Source organism: Callorhinus ursinus, unplaced genomic scaffold, assembly GCF_003265705.2.
Source record: "Callorhinus ursinus isolate GAN/ISIS: 27379988/994484 unplaced genomic scaffold, GSC_fseal_2.0 scaffold12, whole genome shotgun sequence".
Taxonomy (NCBI): domain Eukaryota; kingdom Metazoa; phylum Chordata; class Mammalia; order Carnivora; family Otariidae; genus Callorhinus; species Callorhinus ursinus.
This window is the reverse complement of record NW_027397074.1, coordinates 14,873,308-14,899,026: the sequence shown is the minus strand read 5'-3', so window position 1 is coordinate 14,899,026 and position 25,719 is coordinate 14,873,308. Positions and strand designations below refer to the sequence as shown.

The following is a 25,719-nucleotide window of genomic DNA, read 5'->3' as shown; positions in this document are numbered from 1 at the left end:
ATTTTCATAATGCTATTTGTTTATTCTTAGTATTTTCTGCTCTATTTTCTTGGTAGCTTTTTGGAGAATGAGTAGTTTCAAATCATATATCCAGAGTTAACTAATTAATATTGTAATTGGTTCACAGTCCCCATACCCTAAATCATGTCTGCTGAAGATACCTTCCTAAGAACTTAAGTTCTTCCAGATCTGTAGGAGTGGATGTGTACATAACAAAGGATGGAGATGGCAGCACTAAAATACATTAGCTCTAGTTGTCCATCTTAATCCCTACACTCTTTGGTTCTAACTCCCTTGTGGCTCATATGATATGACCTTTGATTTTGCTGATTCCGTTCCAATGTTTTCTCTGCTGACACGTTTTCAAAATTTTTTACAGGTGGTCATAGCATGCCTGACCATTACCCCGACCCTGAACTTAAGTTCTTTATTTTCTTGTTCTTCCTTTAGTTTAGTCTGCAGTTTGAGTCACATGGTTGCAAATCATTTAAAAGATGAGAAACACTGAGCTTTGCTAACCTCTTGAGGCCACATTTTAAATAGCTTTGCCTTCTTTTTGAGCTGCAATATTAAAGATTTTGGTAATATAGGAATTGCTGTTAGAAGATATGGGGACTGTTACAGCCTACAGAAGCACTTTACTCTGTGAAATTATGGTGTAACAAGGAAACATTTTGCCTCTGGAAAACTTTCTGACAACTTAAGAAATATGGAGAATAAAATCAGTTGCCTCAAGAGAAAAAAATTCTCATCCTCAGTCCTTGGAAGATACTAAAATCAGAAATATAAATGCAAAAATAACTGATGGATGGTTTCAACAATTTGAGAAATTATGATGGAACGATGAACTGTTTCTTTCAGAAGAGATGGTAATTATATTGATGCCCAGAAATTTGAACTATGCCTTACTAAAGACCTTATGAATAATGACTTAATTAGATTACTTGGATATATACAGTAATATTTTTAACTAGTTCAAGGATTTATATATATATACATACATATATATATAGCTAGCATGTATCTACATGAACTAAAATTGTAGAACAAGTATAACAAATTAACATTATGTTTTAATCTGTTTTTTTCTAAAGATTTTATTTATTTATTTGAGAGAGAGAGAGACAGAGATAGCAAGAGAGAACACAGGCAGGGAGGAGAGGGAGAAGCAGGCTCTCCGCAGAGCAGAGAGCCGGATGTGGGACTCGATCCCAGGACGCCGGGATCACGACCCGAGCCGAAGGCAGACGCCCAATAACTGAGCCACCCAGGCACCCCTATTTTAATCTATTTTAGAGAAGTAATGATGCTTATTTGAAGCTTGAGTGAAAGTGTTTAGATCTGATGTTGGCTTAGTGTTGAAATTTTCCTTTAATTTATAGATTAATCTGTGGCAGCCAGGTCCTCTTTTGTTTTATTTGAAGTATTCTCACCTAGCTCTTAGTGGGTTTAATTGTTACCCTCTGGGGAATCACTTTCTAAATGTAATTAAAAGTTTTAGGTGTGTGTGTGTGTTACATTTTTCTCCTACTAGATTATAGATTGCTTGAATGACCATGTCATTTACGTTTATTTTCCTTTCAGTGCCTAATACGATACTTTGTGCATAGTATTCACTAATTAAGTGCTTTTAAAACATTGGATTAATTTCCATATATAGTAGGATGGTTCATCATGGCGTTTACAATTAACCTAATAACTGAGATGAAATAAGTCTATTTTAAATCCTACATAACAAAACATTGGCAGGATAAGGGAAGAAGGAAAAGAAGAAAACATTCAAAGACTTACTCTGTAATCACTTGATGTCACATAAAATATAGGGAGGAAGGCCAGCCAGATGATGCATGTGGTATACATGGTAAAACCAATGAACTTGGCTTCGTTGAAATTTTCTGGGCACTTCCGAGTTTTGAAGGCGTATACAGTGCATAAGATCACCAGGACCACATCGTAGGTAAGTGAGATCAACATGCTGGAATCTCTGACATTGCATTTTAAGATGACTGTTTCCCGCTTCTCCGGGAGGGTGTACCGCCTGGTGCCTGGAGCCTCCAGGATCAGCCATACAGACACCACCACAATTTGCACCAGTATCAGACCCAGGCAGATGAAAACCTGAGAACTTGGGCTGATGAATTTTGGCCTCTGAGCGCCATTCTTTACCCCATCAAAGATGCGGGCAATGCAGTTTGTCTTGGTCAGCAGGGCTGAGTAACAGACAGCAAAGGAGGTCCCCAGCCCTAGTCGGCGCAGCGCACAGATGACTGGCGATGGCTTCGCAATGAAGAAGAACGTCATGCAGTAGGACAGACTGACCCCAAACAACAAGATGTAACACAGCTCCCGGCCTGATGCTTTGACCAAGGGCGTGTTGTTGTGCTTGATAAAAACAGTCACAACTATGCAGGTACACATAAAACCCAGGCAGGCGATGGTCACTGGCCCAATGGCCCAGGCGTCTTCCCACTTGATGTAGTCCTCGGGAAGATTATAGCAGCCAGACAGGTCTGCAGTAGGCCACTGCCCAAGGCCACAGTCCATACAGGTAAACTCGTCAACCAGGTATTCATAGGGCTCACAGGGGATACAGATCCAGCAGCAGACATCCCCCGGTTGCATGTTCTTCATTTCATTGGGGGCACAGGGATCACTGCATTGGGATGTGGGGACTGAGTTCCGGGACCAGTGGATCGAGTCAACATCCAGTGATAAGGTTTCAGACCAGTGACCAACCTTCAAGTAGGAGTACCTGCCACCCACGTACTGGAAATTGAACACGTTGTATCGTCCCATTCCGTCTCCAAAAGTGTCAAACTTGACAATACTATCCACACCTTTATTTGGGTTGAATGGAGCTGTGACCCATGAAGTGAAAGGGGAAAAAAAAGAACACTGTTTAGGTATCTTAGATGAGATCAATTACTTTATGTTCCACTCCTAGCACAACTGAAAAAACAGCGAACAGGGATTCCAAGGCTGAAATAATTGACTATCATTGAGTTTACACATTAAAAGCTACTAGAGTACTCGTGTATTTATGAATTCATTCACTTAACATTTCTGAGTACCTCCTGTGTGCCAAATGCTAGGGAAAATCATGAGCACAATACAGCGCCTGCCTTCAAAGGAGCTGATTATGTAACAGGGCAACTGGCAAACGTAGTCATAGTCTCTGTGGTGTGTGAATATTCATTCCCTCAAAGATTTCACAGTAGGAATCAGGCAAAACTTGTGTCTCATCCTTATTACATATTTATGGTGGATAGACACCAAAATGTTAAATGTTTTCATGAAAATATAAAATTAATAAGAAGAATTTTTCTCTTTCAAAATGAAAAAGTTTTTCATTACAAATGTACGGTATGCTACTTTTTTTAACCACTTTTTAAAACTGAAGTATAACTGACATTTAATGTTATATTAGTTTCAGGTGTACAACATGATGATGCAGCAGTTCTCTATATTACTCAATGCTCACCATGGTAAGTGTAGTTATCATCTGTTACCATACAATGTTATTGTAATATTATTGACTGAATTCCCTATGCTATACTTTACATCTTCATGAATTCGTCACTTTACAATGGAAGTTTGTACTTCTTAATCCCATTCTGTACCTTTAATCCCCATCCCATCACTCACCTCCCCTCTGTAACCACCGTTTTGTTCTCTGTATTTAAGAGTCTGATTTTTGCTTTTTAGAGTCCACAGACAAGTGAAATCATATGGTATTTATCTTTTTCTGACTTATTTCACTTAGCATAATGCCTTTGAGGTCATCCATGTTGTCACAAATGGCAAAATCTCATTTCTTTTTTTATGGCTGAGTAATATTCCATTGTACCAATGAACCCCACACCCCACATCTTTCTTATCCATTCCTCTATCAATGGACGCTTGGTTTGCTTCTGTATCCTGGCTACTGTAAATAATGCTGCAGTAAACATAGGAGTTCATGTATCTTTTTGAATTAGTGTTTTTGTTTTCGCTGGGTAAATACCCAAGTAGTGGAATTACTGGATCATATAGTATTTCTATTTGTAATTTTTTAAGGAAACTCCATGATGTCTTCTACAGTGGCTGCATATGGTATGCTTTTAAACAGTTCAGATGATTCAGAAGGGAAAAGAATGGAAACGCACCCATAATCCTTTAACCCTAATATTTTCATGTTTTGGGGTATATTCATGCTCTATGTAGCTTGCTTCTATTCGCATAAACACATGTGACCTGGATATCTTAAAGGCACCAACAGTATATGGGAGCTAGGTGACAGTGCATTAAAGTTGGTTCCTGACTATACAGAGTCAGGAACCCTCTCCCTGTCTCACAGCTTGCTGCAAGGATTCCCAAGAGGAGTGGATCTCTGAGCATCTAGGTTTCCTGTCTTCCAGCTGTTTGTTCATCCTGTTTCTCTTGCCAGTGTTTGCTGCCACTCTGATCACCCATTTTTATGCTCCCTGCTTTGGTCTGTGTGCTTAATATCTCACACTGTCCATCTTTAAGTTTTCATTGGATGTAGAAGAAGAATGTTGCTGATATCTACTGATGCACAGACTGACTCTACTAGTTAGGAGAGGCTTGCCTGCGTCAGTAAATAGACCCAAAATTGTTCAATGGCTCAAACACAATGGATGTTTACTTCTCCCTCATGAGGCCATCTGAGGTCTGGTTTGTGGGTGTCTCTCCTCCACATGGTGATTTGGGAACCCGGGTCCTTCCGTCTTGAGGCTGTGCCAATTTGCAGGGTATCCTCCTCATTGGTAGCCATCCAGTGGAAGGAGAGAACGTGGAGGCAGGTGTCCTTGCTTCTTAAGAGGGTAAACCTAGAAGTGGTACATATCTCCACTCACATCTCATTCAGTGGAAATGAATTTTCCAGGGGCACACCCAGTGTCAAGAGGGGCCAAGAAATGTAGGTTAGCTAATGTGTGCAGCTACAACCCTACTGGGGAATGAGAAAATGGAATTTGGAGGACATTGTGTTCTTACTCCTCAGGGATTTCTGTCTTTGTTGTCTTCTCCCTGAACTCCCTTCCACCTTCTCTGGGGCTCACGTTGTTCCAGCCAGTGCGGAAACATCTTACCCTTCTTGGGTGAGATGCTTTATGAAGGAGAAGGGTCCCTCATTGAGTTACTTGGGTCCTTGGTGAAAGAAAACTTGACAATTTACCGAGTAGCCCTCTCCTGCTTAGGGCTCATAGGTGCCCCTGGAGGCCTGTGTTGGGTGGTTTACCATAATGTTTCACACCACATATCAAGTCTGTTAGCAAGTGTGGTCCAGTATGCCAAATTTATTCCTCATTTATGATTTTTCTTCTCTTAATGATTTTGTTATCTCACTTGCAATTCAACTGTTTTGTTTTTTCGGTTTTTGGATTTTTTTTTTTCCCTTCAGCTTTACTAACTAACCTTTACCTAGCTTTCTGCTACATTCCACGACCTCATTACATATGTTTGTGTGTGTCTGTATTCTAGCTGTGAAGTGGCTTCGAGCTCATAGTGAGGCAGAGGGATGTGGTAGATGAAGGCACAGTTTAGGATTTAGATGGTTTATATGTGATTTTCATCTCTGTCCTTTAATAGGTAGCCAAATTAACCTTTCTGACTCTGTTCCTTAATCTGTAAATTATAAACAAAAATTATAAATAAAGTAATATAAAAATATAAAATGATCATTTTCCACTTATTTTTAGCACTTGCCAGATATGAAACTGTATGATAATTAACTCTGCTATTTGTTTTTTCTCTTGATCTCTTTCCACAGTGGTGCAGTCTTTTTGCCATTGATACAGCTTTCGACTATGCTTTAATATCTGTTGGGACAAGTAAAAATAGGAGTTGAAACACTTATTACTATATTTTTAGGAGTAGGAATTAGTATCAGAATTCTTATGTTACATAAAACTAACCTTGTTTGGTCTATGCTTATAAAAATTCACTAAAGTTTTAGGGACTCCTTTCGTATGTTACTCCATGCATGTTACAAATCAGTAAAATGTTGAATATTTTAACACATTTTACATCAAGTATAACAACCTCAGATGTGTTATTAATTTGTTTACTCTCAACTATGCAATCAATCTCTACCAATGTTCAATTGATGTTAGATTATTCTGTAAAAGATTTGTAAAAGGAATATGTTTTACATTCTTAATTTAAATTCTTCATTATTTTCACAAATATTTTTAAGTTTCTTAAAAGTAATATATTTGATAGATGATAAAAATGATTGCTTTGTGTGTTCTGAGCTGGAAAGTGTTACCGAAAGGACTGTTGTTGGCCTGTGAGCCAACAGTATAAACACCAGAGATAGAAAACATTCCCTTTACAAATCTTTTCTGGAAATGATCTAATATCATCAACTGAATATTGGGGGAGACTCTTTGCCTAGTTGAGGTTGACAGAATTAATAACACATCTGAGGTTCTTGCATTTGATGTAAAACATGTTAAAATATTCAAGGTTTCACTTATTTGTGATATATGAAAGGAGTCTCTAAAATTTTTAATGATTTGTTAAGCGTAGAATAAAGAAACGGTGTTTGATGTTAACATAATTTTGATAGTGATTCCTACTTCTGAGGCTATAGTAATAATGTTTCAATTCCCACGTTTTTCCGTAATTGTTGGAAAATATTGACGGTTAATACATTTTTAAAGGATCGTAAATAGGGACTTTAGCTCCTGCTTTTAGAGAATGTTGCCATTATTTCATGAGGCTATTTTAAAGCAGAGAGACAGAATATATTTAGACTTTCGTCAGTTTTTTCTTCCCTACCTTTATATTTTGAAAAATTTCAAATCTACTGAAATGGTAAAAGAAAAGTACAATGGACATCACAGTAATTGGGCTCACCTAGAACTAACTAATTGTTAATATTTTGTCATATTTGTTTTATCTGTCTCTGTTTTTTGGTAATACATTTGCTATTAAAATCATTAAAAAATGAAATACCTATACTGAAGTATCTATACAGCAGGAGTTGGCAAGCTATAGCCCCTGGGCTACATTCTGCCTCTTACCTATTTTGTAAATAAAGTTTTACTAAAACATACCCATGCTCATTTGTTAACATATTATCTGTGGCTGCTTCCCTACTACACCAGTAGAGATGAATAGTTGCACTAGAGATTGTATGGACCCCAAAATTTACTATATGATGCATTTCATTAAAAACACATAAACTTTTATTCCATAAAAAGTTGGCACATTCTACATCAAAATATACAGAGCAAAAGGAACCCATACACAGCAATTTGGAGCATACAATTTGGTAGTAAAGTTAAATACTTGTGTATCTGTTATTACTTGGAAATCACATTCTTACACATGTACCCTAGAGAAATTCTTGCACATGTGTGCCTGGAACATGTAGATGAATGGGATTAGTATGCGTATAAGGGAAACACAAGTAGGAACAACTTCAATTTCCAAAAAATTGGCACCAAAAAATATTTTCTGTACTATATTCACAATATCATATTTTTGTGAAATAAAACTAACAACAACTATGGGAAAGAAGATGGATGTATTTTATTTTATTTTAAAGATTTTATTTATTTATTTGAGCGAGAATGAGAGAGAGAGAGAGCACATGAGAGGGGGGGAGGGCCAGAGGGAGAAGCAGACTCCCTGCTGAGCAGGGAGCCTGATGCCGGACTTGATCTGGGGACTCCAGGATCATGACCTGAGCCGAAGGCAGTCGCTTAACCAACTGAGCCACCCAGGCTGCCCAAGATGGATGTATTTTAGAAAGAATATTGTGTGAGAAGACTATGATTCTACTTTTATAAACTTCTGAGATGAACAAAACTAAGCATACTATTTGGAGATCTATAAAGAAGTGATAAACTAAGAAAAAGCAAATGAATGATAAAGAGAGGATTCAGGATAATGCATATTGGGTGAGAAGGAGGTATGTAGAAGGACGGATCAGGGAAGGGTGCAGAGGGGGTTACCAATTTGGTATCTTCTGTTTCTTGTTCAGATGAAGTGTTTCCTTTGATTATCTTATTGTTGTACTCCATAAACTGAACTAAGTATATTCTTTGTATGATTTAGCATTTCATAATAAAAATATTTAAAAATTAAAATGTGAGAATATGCTCTTCCAGACACAGTAAGATGTATTAATTAATCTTGTCATTCAAGGGGAGTAATGTCGCAAATGTTTATTTCTCCTGATTATCACATTTGGGGACTGAGCATGTAATTAAAATCAATTGCTCCTGTCAATGTAATGAATTACTAGGAGGTTTGCTAAGATATACTGGAAAATATGAATAACTTATACATACAAATTATAATCAGGGAAAGAACCACTCCATTTAAATGACATCAAACACAATAAGAAACTCAGGATACATTTAACAAAATATGTGAAGGTGCAATTCACTTTAGGTCCATTTTGGATCTAGCCCCAAAAACTGTTAGCTAATAAGTCTATGTTGCTTTAAGTGACTAAATTTGTGATAATTTGTTCCAAAGGAAATAGAAAACTAATACACACATTAAAACTATTTTGCATAAGTACACCTATTCTGTTAATGAGGCTCTAGGGAAGCCTCATTACACTACTGGTAGGTAGGTAAATTGGTGTACTTCCAACAGAGGGTAACTTGACATAGATTTTCAAAATTACAAATGCATGTAACTTTTCACGCAGCATCTCCAGTTTGTGGAATGTGTCCTACAGACATATTTGCATATGTGTCAAATGATGTTTCCAATGTTATTTATTTCAGAACTTTATAATAGAAGAATATTGGAAGTGATCAATAATTTGAAAACTGAATACTATATAGCTATGAAAAGAAATGAGGAATCGTTCTGTGTGCCACATGTTATGGAGATATAACAAATTTAAAAGTGACACCATTAGAAGTAAAAAAAAGCAGTACACATACTATAACATTTAATATGCTGTCTTTTATGTAGATGGAAAAAAGTAGAAGAATCTGTTCTTTCATTATGTGCATAAAGGAACTCCGGAAGGATGCTCAAGAAAGTGGTTACCAAAGGGCAATCAGAAAAGAGCAGTTGCATGACAAAGATGGGAGGGAAAATTTTATTCAATTGGTTCATAGACTTTTTGCATTTTGAGGCATGCGAATATGTTACCGATTTGAAATATAATAAAAAAAGGAAAACAGAAATTGACAATCAGTTTTACATTTGAGTAAACTTCTAACCTGAGAGCAACTGAGACAGGCAGAACAAAGAAACGTGAAGTCCGCAGAGGCAGCACAAGGAACAAGAAGCAAAGGTTTTAAAGCACCAGTGTGCTCCCAGAGACCAGAGAAAACACTCCATCTCTGAGTTGGGTGCAGTATCTTCTTAAAAAGGAACAATCAGAGAACAAGGCATGAGCTTCTGGAAATGAAACAGCAGAACTAGAAATTCATTGTAAGGATGGAAAGGTATACTTGAGAAAACTCTCAAAGTTTGACAACAATGCTGAGAAGGAAAGTAGAAAGAAACAGGAAAACTAGAGACTACTCCGTGGAATTTCAACATTCAATCAACGAGAGTTCCAGAAAGAGAGACAGAAAATAGAGGGAGGACATTAAAAGAGTCAAAGTGAATATCTATGGAGAATGGATATGGCCGGAAAAAGAGAGAAGCAAGAGACAGTTATTCTTTCTCATAAGCTAGTTGAATTCATGTAAAAACTATATGCATGTATTATTTTGATAAAAATGAAGAAACTATAAAGTTAAAAAAATGAAGAATAATTGAGCAAGGTCAGACACAAAAGCTTGCAAAGTAACTTACAGAAATGATATTTTGCAAATATTGTAACAAGTGCTTGAGAAGAGGGTGGTGAACAAAGAGCACTTTTGGTGAAATTTTGTTTTTTAGTACCAGTTTACCTGGCACTAAATTTGTTTTGTTCAACATGCAGCAAAGTATGGTCTAGTGTCTAAGTCATTTGAATACATAAGATACATGCAAGTACTCCAAATAAATGCATTACGAATTCTAAACACAGATCCACTGTCAGCGGATGTGTCAGTTCGGAATGAAGGGTTGCTGTGTTTATACTACAATGACAAACACTGAAAGGAGAACCTAGAAGAAAAAGATGAGCCGTGCCTGTCAAATATTCCACAAGAGAGAATAATCCTGATTCTGAGGTTATTCCAAACATGCCCGGCCTGGTAGTGCGGGGGCAGGGAGGAAAACCAGGCTCTTTCTCAGGTGCTGCTGGAGTCACTTCAATGACAAAGCAGCTGGAAGCTCTAGGGTATTGATCTCATTGCCTTCCCGATGCGTTTAGAGTTGCCTCTAAGTCAAATGGCTCACCTGGGAAATAAAGTCCAGTGAACCAGAATCGTGGAGATCAGTTGTATGGTTCTTTGGAGTGAGGAGACTCTGGGGAGTTGCCTATTTCTGAAGTTGAATCTCACCAAGGGAGCAAACATCATTAGAAACCCATTTGTTGTTGCAACAGCATGAAAGAACACAAATGAGAGGAGGGAAAAGGAACTGGAAGGATGGCAGAATTCTTTTGCAGGAAGACAACCTCCAAAATCTAATTTCAAGTCCTTTTACTATCTGGCTCTTCAAAATCAGGTCCCAACTTTTCAGAAGGAGCCTGATGTGGCCTGAAGTCGGGAGAATGACTTCTCAGTTCAGCTCATTATCCAATTAGTTTTGACCCCAGTTTTTAATGGATTTATCTGAGAAGTTTAGTGCCAACGTGACTGGCTCTCCTAAAGCCCATTTGGTAGAGATGAGGTGAGCCCGTGCCTTAAAGATATCATAGGTCAATGGCAGGAGACAATTAAATCAGTTCTTTAATTTTTCCTCTCAGACAGAAGTCCAATTAAGGTAAGACAATAATGTGGCTCTTAACAGGCTTTCAGTAATGGAAATATTACTGCCACGGCCTGGGTTCACATTCATAAATACTAATGAAGATCGCAAAAGCTACTAACGGCAACATGGCTCCAATTTACAACATTTTCCAGCCAGGCAATCACTGAGGTTTCAGTGAACTAATTTGATGAATTGGAATAAAGACATAAATGAAAAGACAGAAAATGGCATCTCCCTTGAAAGACCTTGTTGGAGGTCAAGAGGTAAAGAAATCAGAATCCTTCGGCTAGAGCAACGAATTGTTTTACAAACATCATGCAGCAGGGAGATAGGAAATAGGAAATATTAAGAATGAATCCATGGTATCAGTAATTAATTTCCCTACCGATTAGGAACAAAATTGCGGAGGCATTTCTCATGGTTATTTATCAACAGAACATAGCTGCTGGGGCAAAGCACCATCTAGATGTCTAAGGTGGTCAGTCTCACAAAGGAGAAATGCTTAGTAAGTACCTATAGTCCAGTGGAAGTGAGCGTTTGAGAAAAGCTATTGAAAGAACATAGGTTTTTTTTGGGGTATTAACGACTTTTGAAAAGGACTCTCTTAAGTTCTCCTGAAAAGTTATTACAGCTAATGCTTCTAATGCTTTATTACATATTACCCTGGTTTCCCTAGCTCTATTCTACATATTACTGCTGAAGTTTTCAGCCCTCAAGACAGCTCAGCAAGGACCAATGTCCTCTTAGACTAAGATTGAAGAGTGGGGAGGGAAGGCACAATGAGTGAAAATTAGTGAGATGCCAGTCCCTTTCTCTCCCAATTCACAGATCAGGCTCAGGGTTAGCCTTTGTTTACTTGGTTTAGTTCAGCTGGAGGTCTCACGGTAGCCGCTGAATCTTTGGTCAGGGATCCTCTTTAGTGCGAGCTATGGTTATTACCCCATTGTTTTCTACCCCCCCTCTCCACTCCTGCCCTCCCTGTTGCATAATCTGCTTTTCTCACAGACCCTATGATGAATGTTTAGACTTTCTAAAACTTTTAAATGGACTGTATTTATAGAAAAATCGCAAAAATAAGTGACTTATCGCAATATGAACATATACATGCACTATCACGGCTGTTAAGAAATAGAGTATTACCGGTCCCCTTGTTCCTATTCCTTCTCCGCAAAGAGAGCCACCACCACACCTTTTAGTACACGGAACTAGTTTCGCCTGATGTTAAACTTTATACTAATGTCATCATAAAGTATATATTGTTTTGTAGCATTTTTTGCTCACAGTTGAGTTTGGTGAGACTCAAGAGGTGGTGAGAAGCTACAGTGTTTTATTATACAGATGTGCTACAATTTCTTTAGCCATGCTTCTGTGGAGGGGCATTTCTTTTTTGTTTTTTCTTTTCATTGCACCTTTAGCTTATATAAATAATGCTGTGTCTTTACCTGGGTTGTCCCAGAAGCAAACCCCAAGACTAGATTTGAGTTCAAATAGTTGATGTGGGAGTTTGCAGGGGAGTAGAGAAGCAAGGTATAGCCTGGACAAAATCTAACAGAGAGTGCACCACTGAGTGCCAGTGGGTCTCATTCTCACTGGGGTCCTTTGGGAAACAGCATCGATCGGGGGTAGGGACCCAGTATCCCAGCTAACTCACTAGCTTGGGGGACAAACAACTCTTGTTTGTCGTTGGTTGAGAGCTGCTCGGGGGTGGTGGCTTCATGGCACTTTCAACCTGCTCTTGGCACAGGCAGAAGATGCTCCCGTGACCGGAAAAGCTCCTGGCAGAGTCACAGATGCTTCTACCGAGAAGCCACTGGCACGTTTGAGAACGGTGAGTGCAAATGTGATGTGGGCAAGTCACTGAGAGCATCTCCCAGGGCTGCGATGACTAGTTCTGTACACATGGCATTTCTGTCATATGTGTGTGGGAACAAGTGTATGTATGTATGTACATGTACACAGAAGTGAAGAATGGAGCGTACGAAGTACATGTGTGTATGCATATACAGTGGTGACAAGTGCCCGTATGTATGGGTATGCATATGGTAGTGAAGTGTGTGTGTACAGGGCTTATCTGTATGGCTGTGGACCCAGCAGTGAAGTGTGTGTGTGTGTGTGTGTGTGTGTGTGTGTAAAAGTGTGTACATGTATGAAGAAGCGTAAAGTCCTGAAACGGCTCCAGTGGCTTCACCTCCCTGACGTCTCTGACTTTGGATTTGAGCCGTGCAGGTGGAAGGGTAGTGACATCCTGAACACCGTGCCATCAGGCTACCTACTCTCCCTGTGCGCTGACACAGTGTCCTGTATGTTTAACTTTAAGGGAATCGAGTACAACAAAATAGAGGAGTGGCTCCCCTCGATCCTAAGCCTGTCTGGGCCAACGACAATGTGTCATTCGTCTCTGTCCCCTTGTCACCTGCAGCAATGCTGGGCACAGAGTAGGCCTTCACTGATTGTTTCTGAAACTGATGAGTACACTTGTTAGACCGAAGAGCATCATCTTAGGAACTTAAAAGACACATCGAACTCTGAGCTCTATCAGAGACCGATGAAATACCAGTCTTAGGGAAATGGGCCTTTGCGCCTTTGTTTTGATGGTTTACTCTATCACTTTGCCACCAAGGTAAAAAACCATGGGTCTCGGCTGTAAGTTCCCAGTCAGGGGTGATTCTGCCCCCAGAAAATATTTGGCAACATCTGGAGACATTTTTGGTTGTCAGGACTCAGGGCTGGTGTTGCGGCTGGCCCCAGTGAGTAGAGGCCTCGTTGGGGGGTAAGGGGGGAGCTAACTAGTCTAATTCACAGAACACATCCCCACCACCAATGTTATCCAGCCATAAATGTCAACGCTACCAAGATGGAGAAATCCTCGTCAAGGGTAATACATGTTTGGATTTCTAAAGATTATTTGATAATGTCTCACTTCTTTATAAACTGAACCCCCCCCCCGGCCAGATCAATTTTTATGGTGTTATGATACTGAGTTTCCTATTCCCTGTTTTTTTTTTTCTTTCTCTGCAGACAGTCCCACTTACATGCTCCCTTCAATTCTCCTTCAAAGTCCTCTCCTTTCCACATAAATGATAGCTGTACTGAGCGTTATCCCCACCTCTACCACAGAACCCATTTCATACGGATCTCCATGGTTTTCCTTTCATCCCCTTTTGAAAAACTAGTCACCTCAGCTGGATGTCTCCTTGCTGTCAATCCCCTCCTAGGAGAGAAGCCAACTCTTGCATGGAGCTGGGGTAGGTGTCCCACACTCTTTTGGAGCAGACTCACAACATAAAGACTAGGTGTTAGTGGGGAGAACTAAGTAGGGTCTCTGTGGGACTTTTCTCCGATTTAATGGGCTGTCCCTAACACAAACCAAAGCACCTGAGAACGCTGGGACTTTGCAGCCTTCACCAAAGGTTTTCAGTTTGGAGAAAAGACACTGTGAATTCTGAGGACAAATTTAATCTGTCCTCATGTTTTTTAATGTGACTACATCAAGTAGTAGAGCATAGATTTAAAAAAAAATAAAAAAGAAGAAAACAGGGGGAAAAAAAGTCTTTCCCCCAAAGCAGGATGGAAGTACATATCCATCCGTGACTTTTAAAAAGAGAAGACCCATGTTCCCCATTGTTCTGGCCTGCATCACTCCTCCCCTGCAATGCCACAGATCGCATGTGGCAGAATTCAGTGCAATGTGATAGGGACAGAAGGTGAAAATGGCTGAGAAAATCCCATTCAGAGGAGTTCTAGAAAGTCAGCAGTACCAACTGAAAAAAGAAGCCCACTTGAAAAATGGGAGCAGAGCTAATATTCTGAAGAACATAGTCACAGTAAGCATGCTTAATAAAACCCACTTTCCATTTTTAAGCAAACAACATACTACTTTATATGAAAAGCGGAATAACAGAAATTTTACTCTTCAAGGATGAACTTTCCAAAGATAAGCCCAGCAGCTTAGCGTGAGGTAACTGAAATTTCCTATGGGGGAAGCAAATTAATTTTTCTTCTGCCTTATGCATGCACAGACATGCGTGTGACTCTCGGTGTGGTATCATGTGAAGACAATACAAGGGAAAATAAGTGACTTCTCCCAGCATGCAGGTCTATTGTTGGCCTGTCATGTTTTTCCTAAGCTGCGGTAGCATTCATAGCCTGTCTTCTGTCTGCGCAGAGAGGGGCCGCATTTTTGAACTACAAGATTTCAAGTGACCTTGTCAGGTCATCAAGCACATCCCTACATTGTTGAAAAAAAATTCCAAACTCACATCTTCCTGAAAGCGTTTCTGTTCCCCTGGAAATAATTAAGGTGGCAAATTTGAAAATAGTTAACTTAACATTTTTCTCTTCAATTTGTGCCATAATTTCTATTTCGAATTATTGTAAAAATAAGGATGCTAATGGTATCATAAATCTGGTTATTTTGTTCCTTCTGAGAAAATATTCCTAGAAAGTGATCATCCTCAGAAATCATTTTAGCTCTTACAAATCTCATTGCCATTCCTCCAATTATGTTAAATTCATAAGGTAGATAAAATGGTTGAGAGATAAACATATTCCTTTAAACAGAACAATTACATATATCAGATAAAAATTATATATTTATATATTATATAACATATTTATAATATATATCTTAATATATTACTTATATATTACATTTACTATATAATTGTTATGCTTAAGGGATATATTCGTATTCTATCACCAAATTGACTTTATCTATTATAAAATCATATATATACTTTTCTTGCTTATATTCCCACATTTCCTGTACGGTGTTCTTACTGAAAAACCAGGGGAGAGGGCATTGTTCACATTCAGGACTTCACCCAAAGTCATCCTTAAAATCACTGGAGACAATTAGGGTATTTTCCTATCAGCATCCAAGCAGGTGTGCAACATGAAGTAGACAAAAGAACCTTGGGGGTCTTCTACTTCCTTTTTCTCTTCCTCTTTTTTTCCAGCACACCTTCTTGTTCCTAATACCTAAGCTTCCCATGTAGCCCTAAGCAAAACTAATTCCCATCGGAGTTCTAGATTCTATTGAGGTTAAGCCTTTCAGGGATGTTCATATCGAAAGAGATTGTCAAAGGACAATATGAAAGGCCACCATGGAGTAATTATGGACAATGGAATCTGCTCTCTCGGGGGAAGAAGAAGTTTGGCCAGAAGGTTTGTTCAGCTTTCCTAAAGTAATACCATTTGGGGAAAGGGGAACACTTTTGTTCGTGGCTCATGTTTTAGCATCAGCCCTAAGAAAAGGGAATTTCTCCTCAATTTCCATTCTTTCCCATAGTATTTTTCTCCTCCATGGAGAGCAATGACAGTTATCGCCATAATTAAAAGGGACAGGCAGATGTTCTTCTACCTCCAGTAACCTACTGACAGAGGGGCCAACCTCACTGCCATGTTCATGCCCACCGTGCACGGCGGGGGTGGCACTTGACTGGTGGTGCGACCCTCCCCCGGCTCTCTGTCCCACCTGGGACAGGCTGGGAGGAAGACTTGCCATTTGCTACTCATACAAATGGGTATTTGGGTTAGTAGGCTTGGAATCTGCTCTAAGGATCCAGCCACTTGGACAGGGCTTGTGGAAACCAGAGCCTTTGTGCCCTCTGGCTTTTGCCCAGTATTCCAGCCATAATATCAGAAAAGTCTTCTATGAAGGAGGATAGAGGGAGGGGAGATCAGGTACTTGCTTAGTTATTAACAAAAACTGAAATTAGTTTCCTCTTGGCGATCCATCGTTATGTGTTTAGAGCCCAGGAGAAGAAAAGGAGAAAGTAGGATTTGGCACTAGATCCCATCCTAAAGCCCTGAACTACCCACATCCCTCCTACCACCACAATGCTAACCACCTGCTTTCCCTGTTAGTTCTAACTTATAATAGATCTTAAAGAAAAGGGCAGAGAGCAGTAAAGACGGAAAGGAAAATGAATCTCAGTCAAAAAATAATCTAATGGCAGCATTCAAATATCAAACGTTTGTTTCCTTTCAAACTGGAGTTGCAGGGCGTATGTACCAGAGCTGGGGGAGAAAAGGCAGGAGCAGAGCAGGAAAAAAGGAAACTGAGAGGATGGGAAGGGTGATGTGATGTGAGTTCTGGCTGATCCATCTTCGCCCTGAAACTGGACAACAACCGTTGCTTTCATCCCAATTCTTGTTCTCATGACCATGTGCGCAATATGAACAACCACCCCAGGGATGTCTGGCATATACAGAGAGCTCTATCAGAGGAGGCCATTAGTATTCCTGCAGACTGTTGGGATGTGCTCCTAGCTGATTTTCTGTACCCAGTCTCTCCCCTTTGTTTTTCTGGTTCCTTTTAAAATGTCTTTAAGGTGCCGCAACCACCAGTATCCCATCACCCCATTGCACAAAGGCCTAAGTGGCTTTCCGGTTGCATCTAGGAAAACTGACTGAATTTTTTGTTTGTTTGTTCTTTTTAGGGTAAAAATAAATGTTCAAAGAAAAAAAAGTTCTGGATTAAAAAATTAATTTTAATTAAAATTAAATTATTTAAATTATTCATTTAAATTAATCTAAAAATTAAAATTAATTTAAAAATTAAAAAATTAACCGGGATTAACAAAGTTAAACAAGTTTCATTCCTGAATGTAGCGTTTAGCTCTTTGAGCATTTTAAACTGTGAGTCTGCTTTGAAAGTCATCTGGAAATTGATAGGATGTGTAGCCTTTCCCTAAGTTTTGGGCTACCGAATTTTATTTTAATGTGTTCACTTTACTAAAGGAGCCTACCATCTTGCGTACCAGTGCGTCTTGGAACCACACCCCACAGAATCAAGCATGGCCGTGAATCCCTGGGTCCTGCCCGGTCACCCTACCCCCCATCCCTCTTGTGCTGTCCCTTCAGGATCCACGAGGAGACCTCATTGCCCGCTTCCTCTTTGCCCATATGCGCCCTGCACTTTTCCACCTGCAGAGCTTCATTCAAATCATTCCCTGTGCTTCCTATGCTTTTTCTTCCCTGGAATGCCCTGGAATGCCCTGGAATGCCTTGCATCTCCCGGCCGAAAGCGTCATTCCTCTCTGTGATCCCGTGTATCACGCTCCTTTTCCTTGGCGCTCACCACCTCTCTCACATTATAATTATTTTTTTCCTGTGTCTCGCTTCCATTTTTCTATTTTATTATCATTAAGTCGTGAGCCCCTCAAAGGCAGAAGCCAAACTTTACTGCCTTTCACACAGGAATGGTAAGCTGACACCCATAGGCTAGGTCCAGCCTGAGAAATGTGCCTTACTTGTCCTCCGATGATTTCCAAAATATCTGAATTAGTGTCTTTTCTTAAGACATCGAGATAAAAAATTTAGATTTATTTCTTGAAACACAGGCAGACGTGGTGACCCTGGGCCTCTGTGGAGCAAGAGATGTGGCTGACAGGAATTCCAAGCTGTCTGCTTGCTCCTGGCTCTGACCAGCCCACTGATGATGTACTTGTCTTTCCACCCCAGGGACCGTGGCTAATACAGAATAAGTTCTTGAAAAACAGGTGTTTTAAGCCAAGTGTAATTACCTCACAAATCTCAAGGGACGGGGGGAAAAAATCCCACTAGTTAGAAAATTAGATTTTTAAATTTGATTTCCTTTTCGAAATGAGCAGGGGGAGAATGAATTAAGGAGGCGTGCTAATGGAAAACGCAAATACACAAGAGATGCTTGGCCATAAGTGAACTCTCTTTCTGGGGTCCCAGAGCCCATGTGTACAGCCCCAGCAGAGTATGCCTCACCCTCACTAAGCTGCTTCCTTGCTCCGCCGGAGAGCTTCATCTGGGCTGGGCTGTGCCATGCATCACTTTTCCCTGCAGTCTAACTGACTGCTTGTGTTGGAATGTCTCATCACTTACTGGTCACGTCATTGGGGTGTGTTTTGGCAACCCGTAGGATTCCTGGGAGCACTAAGTGGAGAGCGCTTAGACCAGTGTCCAGCACACAGAAGTGCCCCATGACTCCTGGCTTAAGAGAGAGAGCCCTCGGGCGCCTGGGTGGCTCAGTCGTTAAGCGTCTGCCTTCGGCTCAGGTCATGATCCCAGGGTCCTGGGATCGAGTCCCACATCGGGCTCCCTGCTCCGCGGGAAGCCTGCTTCTCCCTCTCCCACTCCCCCTGCTTGTGTTCCTGCTCTCGCTGTCTCTCTCTGTCAAATAAATAAAATCTTAAAAAAGAGAGAGAGAGAGAGAGAGCCCTCTGGTAGGCAGTCGATAAGTGTTTGTTGAATGAATACATGAACAAGCGCAGCAGTGTGCACCATCGTGTAGCCACTGTGTGGTCAGCCAGCTGGCTTTTAGCCTCCATTAAATGGCTTAGGTCTGTTGTTCAAAGAATTATCATTAGAACCTCAGCACATACACCCATGTAGAAAGCTAGAGGTAGTGAAGAAATGTCGGATTTTGTAGGACGTAACGTTGGCTATGCAAATGAGGAAGAAAGAACTCCTGACTTTGTCCCTCTGCACAATTAGGGACGTTTTTGCTGGAGGGCAGGCACTGGGGGATGTTGAGGGGGCAAGATACTGGAAGGCGGGAAGCGTTTGCTTTGGAGAGTCTGTTCTGGTCTGTAGAAGCAAGGGCCTGCTTTCCTTCCTGGTTCTTTCCTCTCAGAGTACCTATACAATTTTTGACAACGGGGATTTTGTCTTACTAACTGTTATCACCTTAGTACCTAGCACTTAACCAGATGTGTGCTGGGGCGATGGATAAAGGAATCAGAAAAAGAATGACTAATGTAAAGCAGAAAGCAAGGAACCTCCCCAAACATCAGCTGATACAGATAAACATGTCAGGCAATAGTATTTTATTACACAGTGCAGTGGGTATGGTCTTGCCACGCTGAAGGGCCCTGATAATATTTGGGGCTAATACTTCAAGGCTTTCGTGTGAAAACTGAAAATTGACTATCTGCTTGTGGAAAGTACTCAAAGGCATACTACCTGCTCACTTTACTTGGGAAAACCCAATTTGAGGTTGGATTTTTTTTAAAGATTTTATTTACTTATTCATGACAGACAGAGAGAGAGAGAGAGGCAGAGAGAGAGAAAGGCAGAGGGAGAAGCAGGCTCCCAAGAAGCAGGGAGCCCGATGCGGACGGAACTCGATCCCGGGACTCCAGGATCATGACCTGAGCCGAAGGCAGACGCTTAACCATCTGAGCCACCCAGGTGGCCTCCTGTTATCTATTTTAGAGTAATGACTTTGAAACAAGGTAATACCTTCTCACCTCTCGGCGCAAGCCGGGAGGCGGAGAGCCTGCTGGAAGCCAGAGCGGCCGGCCTTGCTGCGCGCGCAGGTCTGTTCTTGGCAGCCGGGACGAGCCCCGCTCACAGCTCCCTCTCGGCAAAATCGCCGCACGCTCGAGTTTTGACCTCTCACCCTTCTTATCCACAACATTCACGCCCTTTTCCTATGTTATGAGCCAGGCTCCTTCTCCGCATCAAAACTTACCCACAGAAAGGGGTGTGAGTATTGGGTATGGAGACCGGGGTATAAATTTAAATCACTGTGAGAATCTGCTCAGGGGTTTATTTGGTAAAGCTCTGCAATCATATTGTGGAAAACGGAAGCGTTGTTCTGGTTCGTGGACTTGAATACGGACCTCTGGGACCAGATAATTGTTGGAAGGGTGGGCAGAATGCATTCAAGGGCAGCAGAGAAGCATTGTCATCTCCAGGATCACCTGGAAGCGGGCCGAGGTTATCCTTACATCCCCACCTTCTATTGCCATTTTATTTGGATTTCAGGGTACGTTCTGTGGATGGAGTGTGGGATGGGCAGGTTTTTCTTTCTTTCCTTTCTTTCGGCCTTTGTTTTGTTTTTGACTATTTTCACGGTAGCGAGAGCTTTCCACTTCAGAACTAACGACAGACGACTCTGGGAGGAGGTGGAGACGGAGTGCGATTCGGGCATTCATGGGTTAGAACGTTATACATCTTGGGTCAAAGGCCTCTGAGGAACTGCTCCGCTGAAGTCGCGTTTTGGAGGCGAGTGCATTCTTTGTCGCTGATCATAGCCTGGCGCTGTGGCTGCGCCCCTGGGCCTGCTGGGCAGTGCTGCGTTAGCTTCGGCTCAGCCTCTCCAGCCCTGATTGTTGCCGCCACAATGGTCAGTGTTCCATACTTTTCTTCAAACGGTTGCAAAATTGTCCCCGGAGCGTTTCTTTTGTTGGCTCTAGGGTGTGCGATTGTCCTTCTTGAATATGCTATGTGGTAACTCATTTGAAACACAAGCAGTAACATTTTTAAGGTAGCAATTGGAATGAATATAAAGCCCTTTTTTCCAAAGCTGCTCTTGATAATGTATGATTAGAGGAGGAAGAAATTTGCAAAAACTTTGTTGCAAGAATAAAGGGGAAAGGTGAAAAACTGAGTTTTCCCCCCTTAGAGTTGCTGCTTCCCACACATGCATAAAGACATACAAACAACGACAGCTACTACTTTCTTTTTTATTTTCATCCTATGAATTCAGGAACTGGCACAGGCATCTCTGGCTGTGATAATTGCCCTGTAAAGTGAAGTGTTCTTTCTAGTGGAGGAGTTGGAGCTGTGGGAGCGGGCTCTGCAGGCATCCATTTCACGAGCTGACACGTCTTACAGCGAGGAGGTCCGGGACAGGTGCTTCAGGTCCCCGTGTGATGGCGGGGGGTGGGGTGGGGGGGTGGGGGGACAGCCTCAGGCTTCTTTGCCCAGTGCCCATCAGAGATCTGATCAATGAGATAGGGATTCGGTGGCCGGAAGAGAAGCTTTCAGTTCACAGTGTACATCTGCCTGCCTAGGAAGTTGACCCACATTATACAGCACTGCTGGATCAGAACTTCCTCTTTTATTGCTAATGGTAGTTATTAGTTTCTGGACTTTTAGGTGCTGCTGGGAAGTGACTAAGGCTGCAGGCATCTGCTGGGTATTGAGCCATTTGGCATGTATGCACCTTCTTTTGCTGAATAAAAATACCCTTGCTCTACTCTACTGGATACCTTCTCAACTTATAATCATATAAGGAAGGAATCCTAAACTATACTTATGATTACTGCTGCACACGAATCTATTTGAGTAGTGCTTTGTATCCAGTTTTGTGCTTTACATATATCAACTCATTTAATTTAACCAGATAAAGTGGGTCCTCAGTGACGTTTGGCAGATGTGGGGACCGAGGTTGCCGTCATGCAACTACTAAGTGAAAAGTCTCTGAAGCAAAGCCAGGTGTGCGTGAGTCCAGTGCTTGGGTTTCTAACTATAACCCATCCTATCCTACGCTGAGTCCTGGACTCCCAGTCTGATTTACATATTTGTTCATGGTGCTTCCAGAAGCACTGAGTGTATCTGCCATAGTCATTTTCACACACTGCTTTGGTTGTCTTGAAGGCAGAAACCATGTCTTATTCATTCTCAATATTTAGCACAGTAAGAGGCACATAGTAAGCATTTCAGGGATTGTTCACTGAATGAATGATGAGGAATGACACGTGGGGCTGGTCTTCGAGGCTAAATAAATGAACACGTTCACGGTATGATTTGAGGATTTCTATAAATGGGTCATTTGAGGAAGGATTCTTTTTTTTGCTGTCTCCATAGAAAGCAGCGATCTAGAGATAATGCCCTAAGGAGACAGGCCTAGGGGACGTGTATGGTCTACTTCAGCAGATCCAAACTCCCTGTCTGGTTCTAGGCTGTATATCAGATAGTTCCTTTTGTGGTATCAGTGTCTTGGATAAATTTAGTGTTATTGATGTGAGCATCTCATTTATTGATAACTTTTGAGACCATGTTTGTGAGTTCTAATTATGATTAATTTAAAAATTGCCATCTTTTTAATTAGGGTGAAGGAAGAGGTTGAGAAACTTTAGAAGACCTCAGATTCTCTTCATATTCCCAGATTCAGACATCTGAATTCTCTTACTTTCAATAGCAGCTCCACGAGGTGAGTTCTCTTAACTATTCCATTTTCTAAAGCAGCTCAGTAGGTCTGTGTTGTACTTCCAGAGATTTTTCAGCCTGGGAAATAATTTCCAGACCTTAGCTGAGAAACATCCTCTGCGCCACAATGCCTTCTCCACAGTGCAGCAGGAACAATCTTCCTAAAATCACATTTGCTAGGTCTAAACCTTTCAGAGGCAAAAGCCCTGAAAGCAAAAAGGCTTTAGTTCAAACACTTTAGCTGGAGACGCGATGCTTTTGATAATGTGATTCTTTTACCTCCCTAACACATGCTTAACTACTACTCCCTTGTACCCCTTCCTTCTCCCCAACACTTGTCCCCACCACTCCTTTCCCCAGACCACCCTCTTAAGCTCTATGCTGCATGAGTACTGAACAATTTTCCATTCCCTGAAAGTTCCATGGTATTTGCCTATGTTCCTTTGCATCTGTCATACCCTTTGCCAGGGTCCCTCTTTACTAATTCTTATTTAGGGCTCAAGACATGTATAATGTTTAGTTGACCTCCTAAAATTAGGATAAGTGACACTCCTTTGTATCCTTTTAGTATTTGATTCTAACCTCAACTCATTCATTTATCTAACACGTAGGCTAAAACATCAACAACATGCCCATGATCCTTGTCTCCATGGAGGTTATTCCAGTGGGCTACAAACAAACAAATAAAGTAACTTTAAATAGTGCTAAGTGCTGTGACGAAAACTAAAAGAAGGCAATGGCATAGAGAACCATGAGTCATGGCGGTTGGGAAGATTCTTCAGATAGAGTGACCGAGGCAGACTTCTTTAAGAAAGTACTATTGCAGCGGAGCTTTAAGATAAGAAGGAGCCAGGCATCTAAGGCTCTGGAGGAAAAATATTCTACACTGAAGGAGCAGAATAGAGAGTATCTAAGGAATGTGCTTGGGAGTGATTAATGGATGGAGAGAGAGCCAGTGCACCTCATGCGTAGAGAATAAGGGAAAAGTGGTGCAAGATATAAAGTTGGAGCAGGCGAGTAGGGGACCAGATCTTAGCAGGGTCATAGAGACTCTGGTAATGTGTTTAGATTTTATTCTGTCATCAATGAAAAGTGTTCAGAGAATATTATGGTTAGATTTACACTTTTAACAGCTCACTCTGATGACTATGTGGAAAAGGAACTCCAAGGGCCTAAGAGTGAAGACAAGGAAAACCATTAATTTGGTGTTTCAGGGAAAGAAGCAAGAGATGAAGATGAATGGCTTGGAAGAGGAGTACAGATGGTAAGAAGTGGTCAGTTAAGATTTATCTTTTCTTTTTTCCTAAAGATTTTATTTATTTATTTGACAGAGAGACAGCGAGAGCAAGAACACAAGCAGGGGGAGTGTGAGAGGGAGAAGCAGGCTTCCCGCTGAGGAGGGAGCCTGACGTGGGACTCGATCCCAGGACCCTGGGATCATGACCTGAGCCGAAGGCAGACGCTTAACAACTGAGCCACCCAGGCGCCCAAGATTTATCTTTTGAAGTGGTGCTCATGCACTGAACATTGGGAATGAGAAAAAGAGAACCCATCTGTGATTGACTCTAGATTTTTATTTAATGGATGGATAATGGTGCCATTAACTGAGAACAATAGGTAGAGGAACAGGTATGTGTTTTCTGGGGATCAGGGAGAGAGGAGCAGTGACAATAAAGAGCTTTGTAATGGATAGGTGAAACTTGAGATTATTTTAAATATCCAAGATGAGATGTCAATGAAGTCATTAAATATATAAACCTAGATACCAGCAGAAAGATCAGGAATGGAGAAAAGACATTTGTGAATCACCCTTACATGGCTGGTGTTTCATATTAGGGACTTGATCAGATGACTACAAAGAGAGGATCGAGAGGATGGGGCCCTGGGGTACCCCAGCATTTAGAGTTTGGACACAGGAGGCAGAGAAGAAAGCATACCAAGGAACCTGAGAAAGAAGGGCTGGTGAGCAAGGAGAAAGAGGGTATAGGATCATGGAAGTCACAGAATAGTGTTGTGAATGGGAATAGAAGTCACAGAAGCCTAAAGAGGAATGGATAACAAAGTGAATGGTCCATTGTGTCCCAAGTGGATTCGCTTTGTCACATTGCATTATAATCACCTCTTTATTCCTTTGTATTCTCCAAGAGATTCTAAGTTCCTAAAGGTAGAGACTGACACCTTTCTTGCCTCTGCGTGTAGGTCCAGGACCTAACACATAGTAGGTGCTTCCTAAGTATGCTCTGAATGGATAAATGAATACCAAAGCCTAACAGGATGACAGCTGAACTCTGACGAGGCTTAGCAAATCCAGGAAATATCTGCTGTTCCTTGCACTGACCTCCAGCCTAAGGCATATTTTAAATTTTCTGTAATAGTTAACATAAAAAGTGACTGGAAACAGGACCCAAACAGTGTATTGAGTAATATTCATTAAAAAATGATGGACAGCATGACAGAGTACACTATCCAGCAGGGAGCCGAGAAGAATGAGCTATATCTTGAGTTAATTTTATATTCATAAGTAAGATTGGAATGGTAGCTCTGCTTTGATTCACCTCATTGAAAGTGAAAGGGGAGAAGAGAGTATTTCCCCACAGGAAATCTAAAACTGACTATAGCATAGATGGTAATGGCCTTATTGCTTCACTTTCAATAATGTATCATTTTATAATTTAATAACAATCCTAGGGAGATACATTAGAAGGGACACATAAAGCATTTAGGGTTCCTTGGAGAAAGCTATTCATAATTTTGAAATTATCGTGATAATTGTTGGATAATGAGGAAGCTTAAAGCCATATCTTATCTACAGCTTGACGAGCTTCATTTCCTCTGAGCTCTACCTATATTCTGAAATTGGAGAAAAGAAGATTTTTTTTCTTTGTTTTAGTGTCCTTAGAACACCTGTTTTTCCCTCTGAGAACTTCTTCATCCTGTTTCTAAATATTGGAATAATTCAGGATTCTGTTCTGTGTC

General features: G+C 40.9%; 1 protein-coding gene across 3 annotated transcripts in view; it reads right to left on the bottom strand.

Annotated features, from left to right (window-relative positions):
• The window catches only part of GRM3 (glutamate metabotropic receptor 3), a 212,344-nt gene that overhangs the window by 23,497 nt on the left and 163,128 nt on the right, over positions 1-25,719 (bottom strand). For all 3 annotated transcript variants that reach the window (XM_025873346.2, XM_073898733.1, XM_073898734.1), the window contains exon 4: positions 1,792-2,858. In XM_025873346.2, coding sequence (XP_025729131.1) covers positions 1,792-2,858 — 1,067 coding nt within the window. The remainder of the gene's footprint in view (positions 1-1,791; positions 2,859-25,719) is intronic.